Raw genomic sequence first — 14359 nt, forward strand, 5'->3', positions numbered from 1 at the left:
TGTTCAGTGGTGGTCGTCTTTCAGCCTTTCTTACCTTGGCCATGTCTCTGAGTATTGCACACCTTGTGCTTTTGGGCACTCCAGTGATGTTGCAGCTCTGAAATATGGCCAAACTGGTGGCAAGTGGCATCTTGGCAGCTGCACGCTTGACTTTTCTCAGTTCATGGGCAGTTATTTTGCGCCTTGGTTTTTCCACACGCTTCTTGCGACCCTGTTGACTATTTTGAATGAAACGCTTGATTGTTCGATGATCACGCTTCAGAAGCTTTGCAATTTTAAGAGTGCTGCATCCCTCTGCAAGATATCTCACTATTTTTGACTTTTCTGAGCCTGTCAAGTCCTTCTTTTGACCCATTTTGCCAAAGGAAAGGAAGTTGCCTAATAATTATGCACACCTGATATAGGGTGTTGATGTCATAAGACCACACCCCTTCTCATTACAGAGATGCACATCACCTAATATGCTTAATTGGTAGTAGGCTTTCGAGCCTATACAGCTTGGAGTAAGACAACATGCATAAAGAGGATGATGTGGTCAAAATACTCATTTGCCTAATAATTCTGCACTCCCTGTATGTTATGTGGGGGTACTATTGTATAACATTTTCTTACTAGAAATCAGTACATTAGCTAATAGTGTATATTGCCAAATTATACATGCCTACAGTCCATGGAAATAATTGATTAGTCTGATTAGGAACAAATAGTATTTACAATATTACATGTTTTTCATTATGCTAGTCTCAAAAAAAAAAAATACTAAATTCAGACTAAGGGCATTTTAGTCTCATGCATTTACAATAGTGCACATTTGATATATGCAATACTGCCTACATTTAAGTACATATTCGTGAGATTTACAGGTGCGTTCCTCCATTAGGCAAAGTGATTCAAAACCCTCCAGAACAGGGAATTTCCATCACAAAGATTCAAAACCATTCAAAAAATAAAATAAAACTGTGTGAATTTTGGTATTTTTACAAACTATTGAAAGGACCTAGAACTCACTATGAAAACATGTTTTTTAATATTAATAACAAGCAGTCAATGAGTTTTTCAAAAACCCTGATTTTTTATTTTATTACCTATAGCAAAAGACACTAAACATCTACCATTTCCAGTTCTTTTGCCACCAAACTCTGCTCTGATCACTAAAACTGGTCCCCCATGTCCACTGGCAGACCGACACTTCTGGGAACATCTCTCTCTCTCTCTCTCTCTCTAACGGGTTCCTCTCTCTGACCTAAATCACCACTCTCTCCCTGCAATGTTCGGAGGCCAGGAGAGGGAAATAGTGAGAGTGTGAGGTCCACAGATATCAATACTACCAGAAGTTTTGGCTTCCCAGCAGTCGTCAGGTGATGAGTTCTGGTTATCAGAGCAGGTTCAGTGGAGCAGACACCAGGCAGTGTGAAAATGTACTGTTTTCCTATACAGGTAAGGTGGTGTAAAAAATTGCAACAGCTTTGAAACAAACTTTTGCAGAATATCTAGCTGCCTGAAGTATGAAGTAATTATTTCTCAAAAACAGAAACACCAAATTCAGGTTTCTGCCAGTTTTGAACAGCCTCAAAACATCCACTGTTTTATTTAGGGGGCAAACAGGCTGCCACTATTCTTCTCTCATAGAAAATAAGGGAGTCTCATAAAAAAAATTTTCACAATACTTTTTATAGCTTTATAAAAAAAAAAAAAAATACTAGTTATAGAGGTGAACATAGAGTTGAACAAGTGATTACAATTTGTGTTACTTATTGTTCAGAATGTGTAAATTATTAAATGTGCAAAGTTTTGGGCACAGGTTCATTTTAACACAACAAAGCTGTAGCACATATGTGTGAGGCACATAGAAAGGAGTGAGATTTCTACTCGTAATGTATTTTCCTGCAGTTTTTCTGTGACAGTTATTGTTCCTTACAAATTAACGCCTTAACATGGAAGTTGATAAAATGTCTCCCAATACTTTCCAAATGTTAGCATGTGTTTGGCAATATTCAAAGGCACATTATTGTAGGTGCTACATTAATGTGTTACCTCAACTCTTCCCAAGTAAGATTTGCAAATTTGTGAAGAAAGATGTGAAAATTTGCAAATCCTACTTAGAGACTTGGGAAGCGTTGATCAGCTGGAAATTATTTTTCAGGGATAAATGATTTAGTAAATTGGGATTTCTGTTGTGGATTTTGAAAGTTGTATGCTTGCTGAAGTGATTTTATTTGGTGTATTTTTCTTTATCTGTTTTTGCACTTGATACCGCAGTTCTTTTGTCATGATAAAAAAACAATGGCTGCTATTGGCTCTCTTTTATCTCACTAGAATACACTGGGCAAATTTAGTATTAAAAGCATTGAACATAAAGATAGAAAGTTCAATCAGGGTCTACTTCACGCATGCTTGTCAAGCATTGGTAAAACTTTACCAAACAAAATCTGGATATTAATATTATTATTGGGTAACAATAAACTCCTGTGAAATAAAATTGCTATAAACTTTGCCAACCTAAAGAATACATAAACACATATTAGGTAAATAAAGTCCTAACAATCCACACATGAAGTGCTTTAGTGTACCTTCATATTTCAATATGTGCTCCACCATATAACAAGAGTGCTCTTTCACCAGGTGAATGCCTGTTTACCTCAGGAGAAGACCCTTAAAAGGGCCAACACAGCATATTGGTAATCAACCATGTACACCAGATAGTGGGTCATCTGCTCACTTCCTCCTCTAATGATAGAACTCCCCCAGCTGGGATGACACCACAGAACTCCCAGGATAAAGAAATCAGTCTTCAATAGTGCAGTATTGTGGTTAAAATGCATAAGCAAATACCAGCCAAGCTTAAGGAAATGCACTTGTAGGTGCTACATTCAGTTAAAAACAACAAACAAAAACAACCAATATAATATAACATAGTAACAGGGTCTCACAGTATCAACATCAAGTAATGATACACATCGCCTGGCTCCCAGTTTACAAGTTACACCACTCTCCCACATGGCTTTTTAAGAAGGTCCACCATTATGAAATATGAAGATGCACTAGAGAAATTTATGTGTGGACTGTTGGGACCTTAATTATTACCTAATATGTTTATGTATTCTTCAATTTATCAATGTTTATTGCAGTTTTAAAGCACATGAGTATATTGTTACCCAATATTTATGGAAGTCACTATTTTTAGTTTTGTTTCACTTGATTGAATAATTGATCACTATTGGGCAGCGTTATCACAACTGTATTCTTTAGCAGTTGTATTTTGCCCTTCATTTCTTTGATGCTGGGTATGATAGAGGGTTACTATAAACATGAATATAACCTATGTGAATTAGGTTGCAGTGCATTTCAACAGACACTTAGGCCTCTTTCACATGAGATGGATCCGTGATGATCCGCCCCGTGAACCTCCGTTTGCTATGGGGGGATCGGCTGAACACGGACCGTCTGTGCGCGTTCACCCGATCCGCAGACGGATGGGAAAATTGGGTTTTCCTCCGTCTGCAGAATCGGAGCATTGCAGACACGGATGAGATCGATCTCATAGGGAGCAATGTATGTCCCTTTTTCATCTGTAAACTGATGGATGAATAAGCGGACGTACGGTCCGCTCGTGTGAAAAAAAACCTTAGGGGTTACTAAACCTGGAATTCGTAAAATCTGGTGCAGCTCTGCAGAGAAAGCAATCAGCTTGCATTTTTTTTTTTCTTGGCTGCAGGGCATCTTGGGTGATGTGGGCACTGGATAGATTTGTTAGACTTCGATGGCACCCTCCTACTGCTGCTAGTCTACATTGTTTCTGGAGTTGCCACTGGACAGACATGAACTGATATGATACTGGATTCACTAGAGCTTAGCCTTGGGGCATTCTGATTCTGTTGGGTCTCATGGGAAATTTTTGCTACTGCCAGCTATAATCAATACATCCACAGAATAATTTTGGAAATAATCAAAGGTGTTTAGGTGTCCATATTTTTGGCCTCTCTGCATACTCCTGTGCCTGCCCAGAGAATCTTTTTTGTACTGGTTTAGCTCTAGTGCTTAAACAGCAACTGTGTTATTTTAATGTGTTCTGATGAAGCTACTTCCATCGAAACACATTGATTTATGAAGATCCATATTTTATTTCTGTTACATTGACATTCTATGTAATACTAGTCGCTTTCTATCATGTGTAGTAAGCTTGCCCAATAAGACAATTTGTTTTTAACATATATGCATTCTTGTATGATATTGTAAATTAATTGTACAATTAAAAGTGTTGTTTAAGGCTGTGAACTCCTTGTCTAGCCAATATAGTCCAGTCTTTTTTTTTTTCTTCTTTTGTTGTATACATACCATGCATGATGGCCTTGGATGTGATTTGTAGATGGCATTTTTTTTTTCCTTTTTGTCAAAGCTTAATTGAACTAACTGAAGTTAGAAGCTGATTGGCTAGCATGCCCAGCTGCACCAGATTTTGCACTCTCCAGTTTTAGTAAATCAACCCCATAGTAGGAAATTACCTATGTGTCACAGAGGTACACCCACATATTATCACACCTAAGTATTTAGTTGCATGAAGTGGTCTAAAAAAGCTGGCATTAAACCTACCCAAAAATGAAATAATGATTGTTTAATAGATTTACATGCATAAGTTAAATGCTACATATTTTTATTGGGCAATGCAGGAAAAAAAAATGTGCTATCAGTAATTGACAAATAATGGATATGTTTACAGTGGGTGACCGCGATATTGTGTCAATCTTGCTCCCTTTCTCGGCGAGATTGACCACCTGCGAGCCCCATCGCGGGAGCCAGCGCCGAGCTGGCTTGCCGCGATGGAGACAAAGCCGTCATAGAAGCGACGGGGATCCGACTTGGATTCCCGCCAATTCTAGTGTCGGCATTTGGTATGCATTCCTGAGAGGGAGAACTCCACGCCAAATTTTAAATAAAAAAAACGGCATGGGTTCCCCCCCAGGAGCATACCGGGCCCTTGGGTCTGGTATGGGTTGTAGGGAGACCCCCCCTACGCCGAAAAACTGACGTAGGGGGTCCCCCTACAATCCATACCAGACCCGTATCCAAAGCACGCTACCCGGCCGGCCAGGAAGGAAGTGGGGACGAGCGAGCGCCCCCCCCCCTCCTGAGCCGTAGCAAGGCCGCATGCCCTCAACATGGGGGGGTGGGGTGCTCTGGGGCAGGGGGGCGCACTGCCGGCCCCCCCACCCCAGAGCACCCTGTCCCCATGTTGATGAGGACAGGGCCCCTTCCCGACAACCCTGGCCGTTGGTTGTCAGGGTATGCGGGCGGGAGGCTTATCGGAATCTGGGAGCCCCCTTTAACCACTTGCCGACCGCGCACCGTCGTTATACGTCCACAAGGTGGCTCGGCTGGGCGAGAGCACGTAGTATGACGTCCTCTCTCCCAGCCGCCACTAGGGGCGCACGCGCGCCGCCGGAGGCGCACGCCCCCCGACTCCCGTGCGTGTGCCCGGCGGGCGCGATCGCCGCCGGGCACACGCGATCGCTCGGTACAGAGCAGGGACCGGGAGCTGTGTGTGTAAACACACAGCTCCCGGTCCTGTCAGCAGGGGAAATGCTGATCTTCGGTTCATACAATGTATGAACCGAGGATCAGTGTTTCCCCTAGTGAGGCCACCCCCCCCCACAGTAAGAACACACCCAGGCATACTTAACCCCTTCCCCGCCCCCTAGTGTTAACCCCTTCACTGCCAGTGGCATTTTTATAGTAATCCAATGCATTTTTATAGCACTGATCGCTATAAAAATGCCAATGGTCCCAAAAATGTGTCAAAAGTGTCCGAAGTGTCCGCCATAATGTCGCAGTACCGAAAAAAAAAATCGCTGATCGCCGCCATTACTAGTAAAAAAAATATAATAAAAATGACATAAAAATACCCCCTATTTTGTAAACGCTATAACTTTTGCGCAAACCAATCAATAAACGCTTATTGCGATTTTTTTTTACGAAAAATATGTAGAAGAAAACGTATCGGCCTAAACTGAGGAAAAAAAATGTTTTTTTATATATTTTTGGGGGATATTTATTATAGCAAAATGTAAAAAATATTCATTTTTTTCAAAATTGTCGCTCTATTTTTGTTTATAGCGCAAAAACTAAAAACCGCAGAGGTGATCAAATACCACCAAAAGAAAGCTCTATTTGTGGGAAAAAAAGGACGCCAATTTTGTTTGGAAGCCACGTCGCACGACCGCGCAATTGTCTGTTAAAGCGACACAGTCCCGAATCGCAAAAAGTACTCTGGTCTTTGGGCAGCAATATGGTCCGGGGGTAAGTGGTTAATAAGGGGGCCCCCAGATACAGGCCCCCCACCCTAAGTGAATGAGTATGGGGTACATCGTACCCCTACCCATTCACCTGCAAGCAAAGTGGTATAAACACAAATAAACAACACAGGGTATTAAAATATTTTATTAGTCTGCTCCAGAGGTCCCCCCTGTCTTCTTTAGCTCTTTTAGCAGGGGAGGCTTCTTCCGCTCTCTGGGGGGGGGGTCTTCTGCTCTCCGGGGGTCTTCTCCTGCTTTCCGGGGTCTTCTTCTATGTTCGCCGCTCTCGACTCGGCGCACCCCGGTTCTTACTCCCGCTGTCCGGTGCCTTCTCCTTCAGGGCTGGCCGCCGCTATCATAGTGGCGGCCAGTCCGCTCTTCTGTGACGTCATCTTCTTCACTTCTCTTCTTCAGCCTTCTCCCGATGTTGACACGCCGGCTCTTCTCGCTGCAATGATGGGTGCGCGGCTTGCATCGGACTTATATAGACCTCACAGTCCCATCATGCTCCGGGACCTACCCACGTGGGTACCTACCCACGTGGTACCTACCCACGTGGGTAGGTACCGGAGCATGATGGGACTGTGAGGCCTATATGAGTCAGATGCAAGCCGCACACCCGTCATTGCAGCGAGAAGAGCCGGCGTGTCAACATCGGGAGACGGCTGAAGAAGAGAAGAGAAGAAGAAGACTTCACAGAAGAGCGGACTGGCCGCCGCTATGATAGCGGCGGCCAGCCCTGAAGGAGAAGGCACCGGACAGCAGGAGGAAGAACCGGGGTGCGCCGAGTCAAGAGCGGAGAGTGGCGAACATAGAAAAAGACCCCGGAGAGCGGAGAAGACCCCCGGAAAGCAGGAGAAGACCCCCGGAAAGCAGGAGAAGACCCCCGGAAAGCGGAGAAGACCCCCGGAGAGCAGAAGACCCCCCCCCCGGAGAGCGGAAGAAGCCTCCCCTGCTAAAAGAGCTAAAGAAGACAGGGGGGGCCTCCGGAGCAGACTAATAAAATATTTTAATACCCTGTGTTGTTTATTTGTGTTTATACCACTTTGCTTGCAGGTGAATGGGTAGGGGTACGATGTACCCCATACTCATTCACTTAGGGTGGGGGGCCTGTATCTGGGGGCCCCCACACGCGATGCTGTCGTGCTAAAAACACAATATCACAGTCACCCACTGTACAGTAATCCCCTTTTTTTCTGCAAACTGAGTTGAAACCTCACAGCAAAATTGACATTCTCGTCAGAGTTGGCACAGTGTAATAAAAAAAAAAACAATTGAACAAAAAAAAATGTATGCTTTTATTTAACACTCAAGAGCTGCTTATAAACCTTTGATGCTCTAATCAAGAATTCCTAAGGCATTATTTGTCCTTTTACATGCAGACAAGTTGTAGGTCGCTATTCAATTAAATGGCACACAAGAGGTTTAACCCAACAGGTCATTTGCATTGTGCACATCCCACGGCAAACTGCAGTTCCCCAGACTGTGCTTGTACAAAGCTAAAATGTAAGGACTGGCTTCAGGTGATTTCTCCTGCTGTAGCTGGGGAAAAGGAATTATTAGCAGCATTTTATGAGCTGTCTTAGCCATTCATAGAAAAATACAGGGTGCTGTCACAGGATTTAAATGACTGGCTGCTATAAATTACAACTGGATAATAATTGTTGAAATAACCCTCTGCATATTAACGAAAAAGTATCAGTGCTTCAATTGTTCAAGTTTTCACTGCAAAATAAGCAGCAGACAATGTTATTCTGTTCTGTGGAATAATCTCTTACCTTAATGATAACAGCATGAGCGGGGAGATTGACACCCCAGGCTAATGTGGCTGTACAAACCAGGACTTTGATATGTCCCTGAGAAAAAAGGCTCTCCACCAAACTCCTATCTTGCCGCAGCATGCCTGCATGATGAATACTAAATCCATCTGGAAACAACTCTCTTAGCTGCTTATTCCTAGACCTTTGCACCTGTAGAAGACAAAAGTGTTTAGTAAATGACTGATTAGCTCATACTGAAAATACATTCATGTGTAAAACGGAAATATGCAATCACAACACTAACTTAGTCCTTTTCTTTTGAAATTCTAAATACTGCTATTGTTAGAATTCAAGCTAAACAAAGTACGGTAAAATGCAGCCATGTCTTTACTGAATGAATAACCATCTTTTGAAAATTCCAATTACATTTTAATGTCTTTTTAATTTCACATACACATTCTCTGTATATAATAACACTAAAAGTAAGAATCTCACATTTTCGGGTCAGTGTGTGTAAGACAGATGACACTAAATGCAGGTGCCATGGCATGCCCAACATTAGTAGCTGACCATTTTCTGTTGAACAAAGTGCATTCTAAAGCATTATAGTAGGATTTGTTTTCTATTTGTACAGTTTTAATAATTCCAAGATTGAACTTATTCACAGGCACATAAGATTATACTGGGCAGGTGCTTGGCAGTGTACCTGACTGCTTCAGAAGACCCCTGGAAAAAGCAGAGATGCAGGACGAACCTAGGACCTCCTGCCCAAAAACTGTCCCTGACCATTTTCAGCTGTGTGTAGGATTGGAAAAGCTCCACAAATAGTGCTGTGAACAGAACACTATATGCTGTTGCCACAATTCTGCCCAAGCTACATAACCAACCTGGTCTCAAAGTATCACCCAACATGTCCCATCCATTCTCTCCAAGACCTCTTGCTCTCTAAGTCCCTTGTCAACTCTTCATGTGCTTGCCTCCCTCTGGAACTCAATATTCCAATCTGTCTAGCTATATTCTGTTTTGTCCACCCTTAGGCAATCCCTGAAAACTGATTTCTTCAGAGAAGATTATCCCAGCTCCACCCAAAAAACAATACTCTCTGTATTAAACCACTCTCCTAGTTAATTCCCTTTGTATCGCTTGCCCCTACACTTTAGAATATAAGCTCCCATGAGTAGGGCCCTTCTAATTACCTTGTATTAAAATGTTGTGTAACTGTACAGACCTCCATTATTTTCTAAAGCTCTGCACAAACTGTTGGTGTTAATCGTAAATAACAACAATAAAAAAAAATAAAAAATCAGTGTTGGAATGTCTGTAATTTTCTTTTACCGTTTCCTAGTTTGGGAATATTTGTTTTTTCTTTTTTTCTCACAGGAAGTGAGCAGATATTTACCCACTTCATGTCAATTTCACATGTCATAACAGAGTTAAAGATTTTGAACTGTAATGCCGCGTTACACACAATCGGTTTGTCTGATCTAAACGGTCTGATGGACCCTTTTTTATCAGACGAACCGATCGTGTGTGGGCCCCATCAGTTTTTTTTCCCATCTGTGAAAAAACTTAGAACCTGTTTTAAAATTATCTGATGGTTAAAAAAAAACAATAGAAAAAAACGATTGTCTGTGGGGAAATCCATCGGTTAAAAATCAACACATGCTCAGAATCAAGTCGACGCATGCTCGGAAGCATTGAACTTAATTTTTCTCAGCACGTCGTTGTGTTTTACATCACCACGTTCTGACACAATCGTTTTTTTAACTGATGGTGTGTAGGAAAGACTAATGAAAGTCAGCTTCATCGGATATCTGATGAAAAAATCCATCAGACCGTATTCATCGGATGAACTGATCGTGTGTACAGGGCATTACTGTTCCTTTAGCAAGTTATAGGCATGTTTTGAACAAAACCTGTATTGCATAACTACAAAATGGGGTTCAAGATTTGCATATTTTATTCCACAATACTGAGCAAAGCAGAGTATAATTAAAAACCATTTGGTAGGAAAGATATGTATTTAGCTCCTTGCCCCCAATGCCAGATTTAAATACTTAGTTATGCATATAAAAACATTAGGTTTACACAAAAATTTTAAAATTATTTTGTAAATGTCTCCTCTGAAATAAAAGACATACAGCATATCATAAAGTTAAATTGTTAAGAGTTAATTTTCACTATCACTTAATGTGGGCCTAGGTGTCCTGCATAGAGGACAAATTGTAAATTCTAGTCACTTACCATATTGTATAACTAATGAGATCTAATGTTCTAATATCACCTGACACATCTTTCAAGTTTTAAAAAATAATGGACACTCTGATTTGTAAACAATCACAAAAGCCTGTCTCAAAGCAGTATTTCAATATTCTACATTGTCCACAAGTAATTGAAAAACAGAGCATTAACATTTCTTGTCAGCTGCTCAGCGGATATTCATTGTAGCATGCATTTTCAATCTTGGGCATAAGGCTATAAATATATACATAACAAGCATATATACACAAAGTTCTAAGGAAGATTTTTAGTTAAGACAATGTTCACCCAAAATTATTAACAACGCTAACATATTAAACACCTATTATAGCCATATTTGCGAGACAATAAAAATGTATAACATCTTGTGGGTATGAAAAAAAGTGCTCAGTAAAGTATTGCCACCCGATTCCAGCTACAACTTACAAAATGTTGCCCCATTATAATATCTCCTACCATTAAAACATGGAATAGAAGGGCACATGGTGGGTGCAGCTGTCCACAGATGTAGTGAGCTAATTTCATTTTGTCCCTGTTTTATGGCTCCCTCAGTCATTGTGTGCCCTTTCACAAGGCTCATAGGTACTGTTCCCCCCAGGTAATGCTGGGTGCCCAGAAGAAAACATTGTAATAAACTCCTCACTTTTACTGCTCTGATGCAACCAACATCTCCACCAAGTCCTGCATGAGTTTCCACGTTTTCCATGAATTCAGGGAGGAACTTACTTGAACAAGTGAACTCAATAGAACTTCTGACTTCATTAGGCAGCCAGAAAAGTAGTAGCCAAACAATGGATGAGTCTGGAATCACGAAGGCTTGCAAATCAGATGTTCTTGAATAAAAGTACTTTGTTACATGGATACACAGGTATAGGCTATATGCAGGCGTGTTTTGGCTATGAAGCTTTTATTAAGACTTTGATGAAAGCTTCATAGCCAAAACACACCAGCATATAGCCTGTACTTGTGTATCCATGTAACAAATAAAGTACTATTATTCAAGAGCATCCAAGTTGCCAGCCTTCCTGATTCAATAATTGAACCAGTGAGGCCTGAATGCCCTGGCTAGAGCACCAGATCACAATTCATGGATTCTTACATTGGCAGTGGAGCTGGGGTAACCTTTTGTTTCAAACAATGGATGAGGACTTCACAACTCAGCCTGCTCTCTTCCAATTAAGTTTAATGGGATGCCCTATGTGCAGCAAAATACAGTAGCTCATGCTTTTTGACGTGTTAAGGTTTGAATGTTTTACCACATTTTTTGTGCGTCTTTGCAAGCGGCAAAATGTGCAACTTTTTGCCATGTTTGGTTTGCCAATAACAATAAATGCCACCAGAATCATGACATGTTTTCAGCAGGTTTTGTAAATGCGCACAAAAACACATCATTTTGCAAGCATTTACAAAATGCGCATGTGTAAATGGAGTCTAAGGCTACTTTCACACTGGGGAGGGCGTCAGCGGTAAAGTGCCACTAGTTTTAGTGGTGCTTTTTGGCCTCTAGCGGGGCACTTTTCACCCCCACTAGCAGCCAAAAAAGGGTTAAAAGTGCCCACAAACTGCCGCTGTGGAAACGCTTTGCAGGCACTTCGGCAGCGCTGGCCATTGTATTCACTGCTCCCGCAATGACCCAAAGATGCTGCTTGCAATACTTTTTTTCCTGTCATGTAAGTGCAACAGGTGTACAGTACTGTATACCTATAAACATCTGTAGTAAGACTGGTCAACTGGCAACTGAGATCTGGCCAACAAAAACTATTAAAAAGTAAGGCCTTGCCACTGTCTACATTCAGGGCTGTGCATCTGCATGGCTTTGATTTGAAAGCAGTTGAATGGTTTGTAAAGCTGTGTCCCAACTGTCATGAATGAGACTGTTTGAAAGGGGAATGCTCAGAACACTTGTACATCCCTGTGTGGGCAGACACAGCCCTCAGATGGATGTACGCTGTAGTACACTCATGTGAATGAGGCCCAAGAAAAATAATTAGTAGTTGCTGGTACAATTAGCAAAATAACTTGAAAAACAAAGACAGGAACAAATGAAAATTGCAGCAATATGTTACAGGTACTACTGGAAACAAAGTGGTAGTAAAACCAACTTTGTGATTTTTACCTACAGGTAAGCCGTTTAGGACATACTCACCCTGGATGCAGCCGGACCTTCAGAGCTCCATTCTCATGTCAAGGGCTCCTGCGTACATGCCCAGGAGTGACATCATTGTGGCTCGAGCCACTCATAAAGCCAGAGGCTGTGAACCCAGAAGAAAGACCAGGGGAAGATGGAATTCCTCTCAGCGGTGACAGCGCACAATGCATACTATCAAATTATGCAATTGCTTTACAGATTTTTTTTTTTTCTAACTGCCGTGGTTTACTACTTCACTGAAGGTGCAATTTAACATGATATGACCAATGCCTCCAATTTTCCTTCCATTAGTTTGCAATAGAATATCTAGCCTGCAGACTATGAGGACAAAGGAACGGGGTTAAGTGCATGAAGTTATAAACCCATCTGGTTACCCAGTTTCACTCAAAAACATGTAGCAACATAACTTGCAGTTTAAGTTTTAATTAGTCTCAAGGCATACTTCAAGTATCACAGTACCTCACCAACACACTATCAAAGACAATTCCCCTTACACCTTTATTGCTATTTCAGTCTTGTCATGTTCATTCGTTTAGTTATATTCTATACAACAATAATCTACAGTTTCAGCAGCAATTCATCATTAAGGTAAAAGGCAAAGCTCCATTATAACTGTCATCAAAAAAAGAATCTGCTGATGGGAAAAAAAGCAAAGCAGGTATGGAAAAGGGGACATAAGTTTAACACTTTTCGACTATATATCTTACAAATGTCATAAAGCACATAACAAATGTGGCAAAAAGTGATACGTACAATGATCCAAAAAAAAAAAAACAGAAGTGTGGAAGTCTGAACTGCAGGTGAAAATAAGCTTGACAGATTGAAACAAGTATCACAAAATGTCTGTAGAAGTTCTGAAAATCTTCTGTGCATTTTCTAGACCATCAAATGTCATTGGTATATACATAGTGGTTCTGGCTGTTTTTTCCTTGTGGATTGCAATGAATGTTTGTTAAAGCGGGGGTTCACCCTAAAAAATCTATATACCATTAGATACAGCATACTGCTGACATCTGCAGTATGCTGTTTTTTTTTCCCGAGTCTCACGTCGTCTATTTTCGGAAGGCATGACGCGCACAACGCGTCTCCTGGGAGGATCAACACTCACTCCCAGGAGACATTGCGCAGAGCTCCCTGTCGGGGGAAAAGGAGCGACACGCCCACTTCCCGCATGGAAGAAGACCCGGAAGTGAGGCTGAAGACAGGCAAGTGTACAGATTTAAAAAAAAAAAGACAACGCTACAAGCCTTTATTAAGGCTGCAGATAGCATAGCTAGGAAGTTCAGTTTGAGGGTGAACCTCCGCTTTAATCTTGGTTTGTGAGTATAATTATTTTTTGCCTTTTAATAAGTAGTGTGCTGGTTAACACATTAGGCTGGTGCACTTTCCTTTGTCTTTCTGCATTTATATACTGCATATATGTTAATAAATAAATCATTGAATTTTTTACTTGCCCTGAAAACCAATTTACACTAAACACACAGGGCAAGCTTAAGATGAAGAAGTGTTACCAATTTTTCTAGCATTAAGAGATTACCTAAAACAGGCTTCTTATTTTGCTTATCTGTTTATTAGGCCTCATGCACACTGGAAGTTTTTACAGCTGTTTTTGGCTTCAGACGTTTTTTTTTCTACAGTCAATAAACTCTCCAGCATGTTATCCTATGTGTCCATGCATTTTCTTTTTCTGTCCATGTACACATAGGCTGTTATCAACTGCTTTTGGCTGGGGTGTTTTTTAACTGGGGAAAAAAAAAAACTGGTGGGCTCTGAGAGGCGTTTTTCAGTCGTAAAAATGTTTTAACGGCAAAAAACGCCTAAAAACATTGATAAACACTCAAAAATGCAGCTCACCAGTGTTTATGTTTTTTATCCATTGAAAAAAAAAAAACGCTAACACT

The 14359-nt window shown here is 41.2% G+C and overlaps 1 protein-coding gene across 3 annotated transcripts in view; it reads right to left on the minus strand.

Moving 5' to 3' along the window:
- ASCC3 (activating signal cointegrator 1 complex subunit 3) overlaps positions 1-14359 on the minus strand; it is an 841816-nt gene that overhangs the window by 299555 nt on the left and 527902 nt on the right. For all 3 annotated transcript variants that reach the window (XM_040350155.1, XM_040350157.1, XM_040350156.1), the window contains one exon: positions 8069-8260. In XM_040350155.1, coding sequence (XP_040206089.1) covers positions 8069-8260 — 192 coding nt within the window. The remainder of the gene's footprint in view (positions 1-8068; positions 8261-14359) is intronic.

This window comes from Rana temporaria, chromosome 4, assembly GCF_905171775.1.
Source record: "Rana temporaria chromosome 4, aRanTem1.1, whole genome shotgun sequence".
Taxonomy (NCBI): Eukaryota; Metazoa; Chordata; class Amphibia; order Anura; family Ranidae; genus Rana; species Rana temporaria.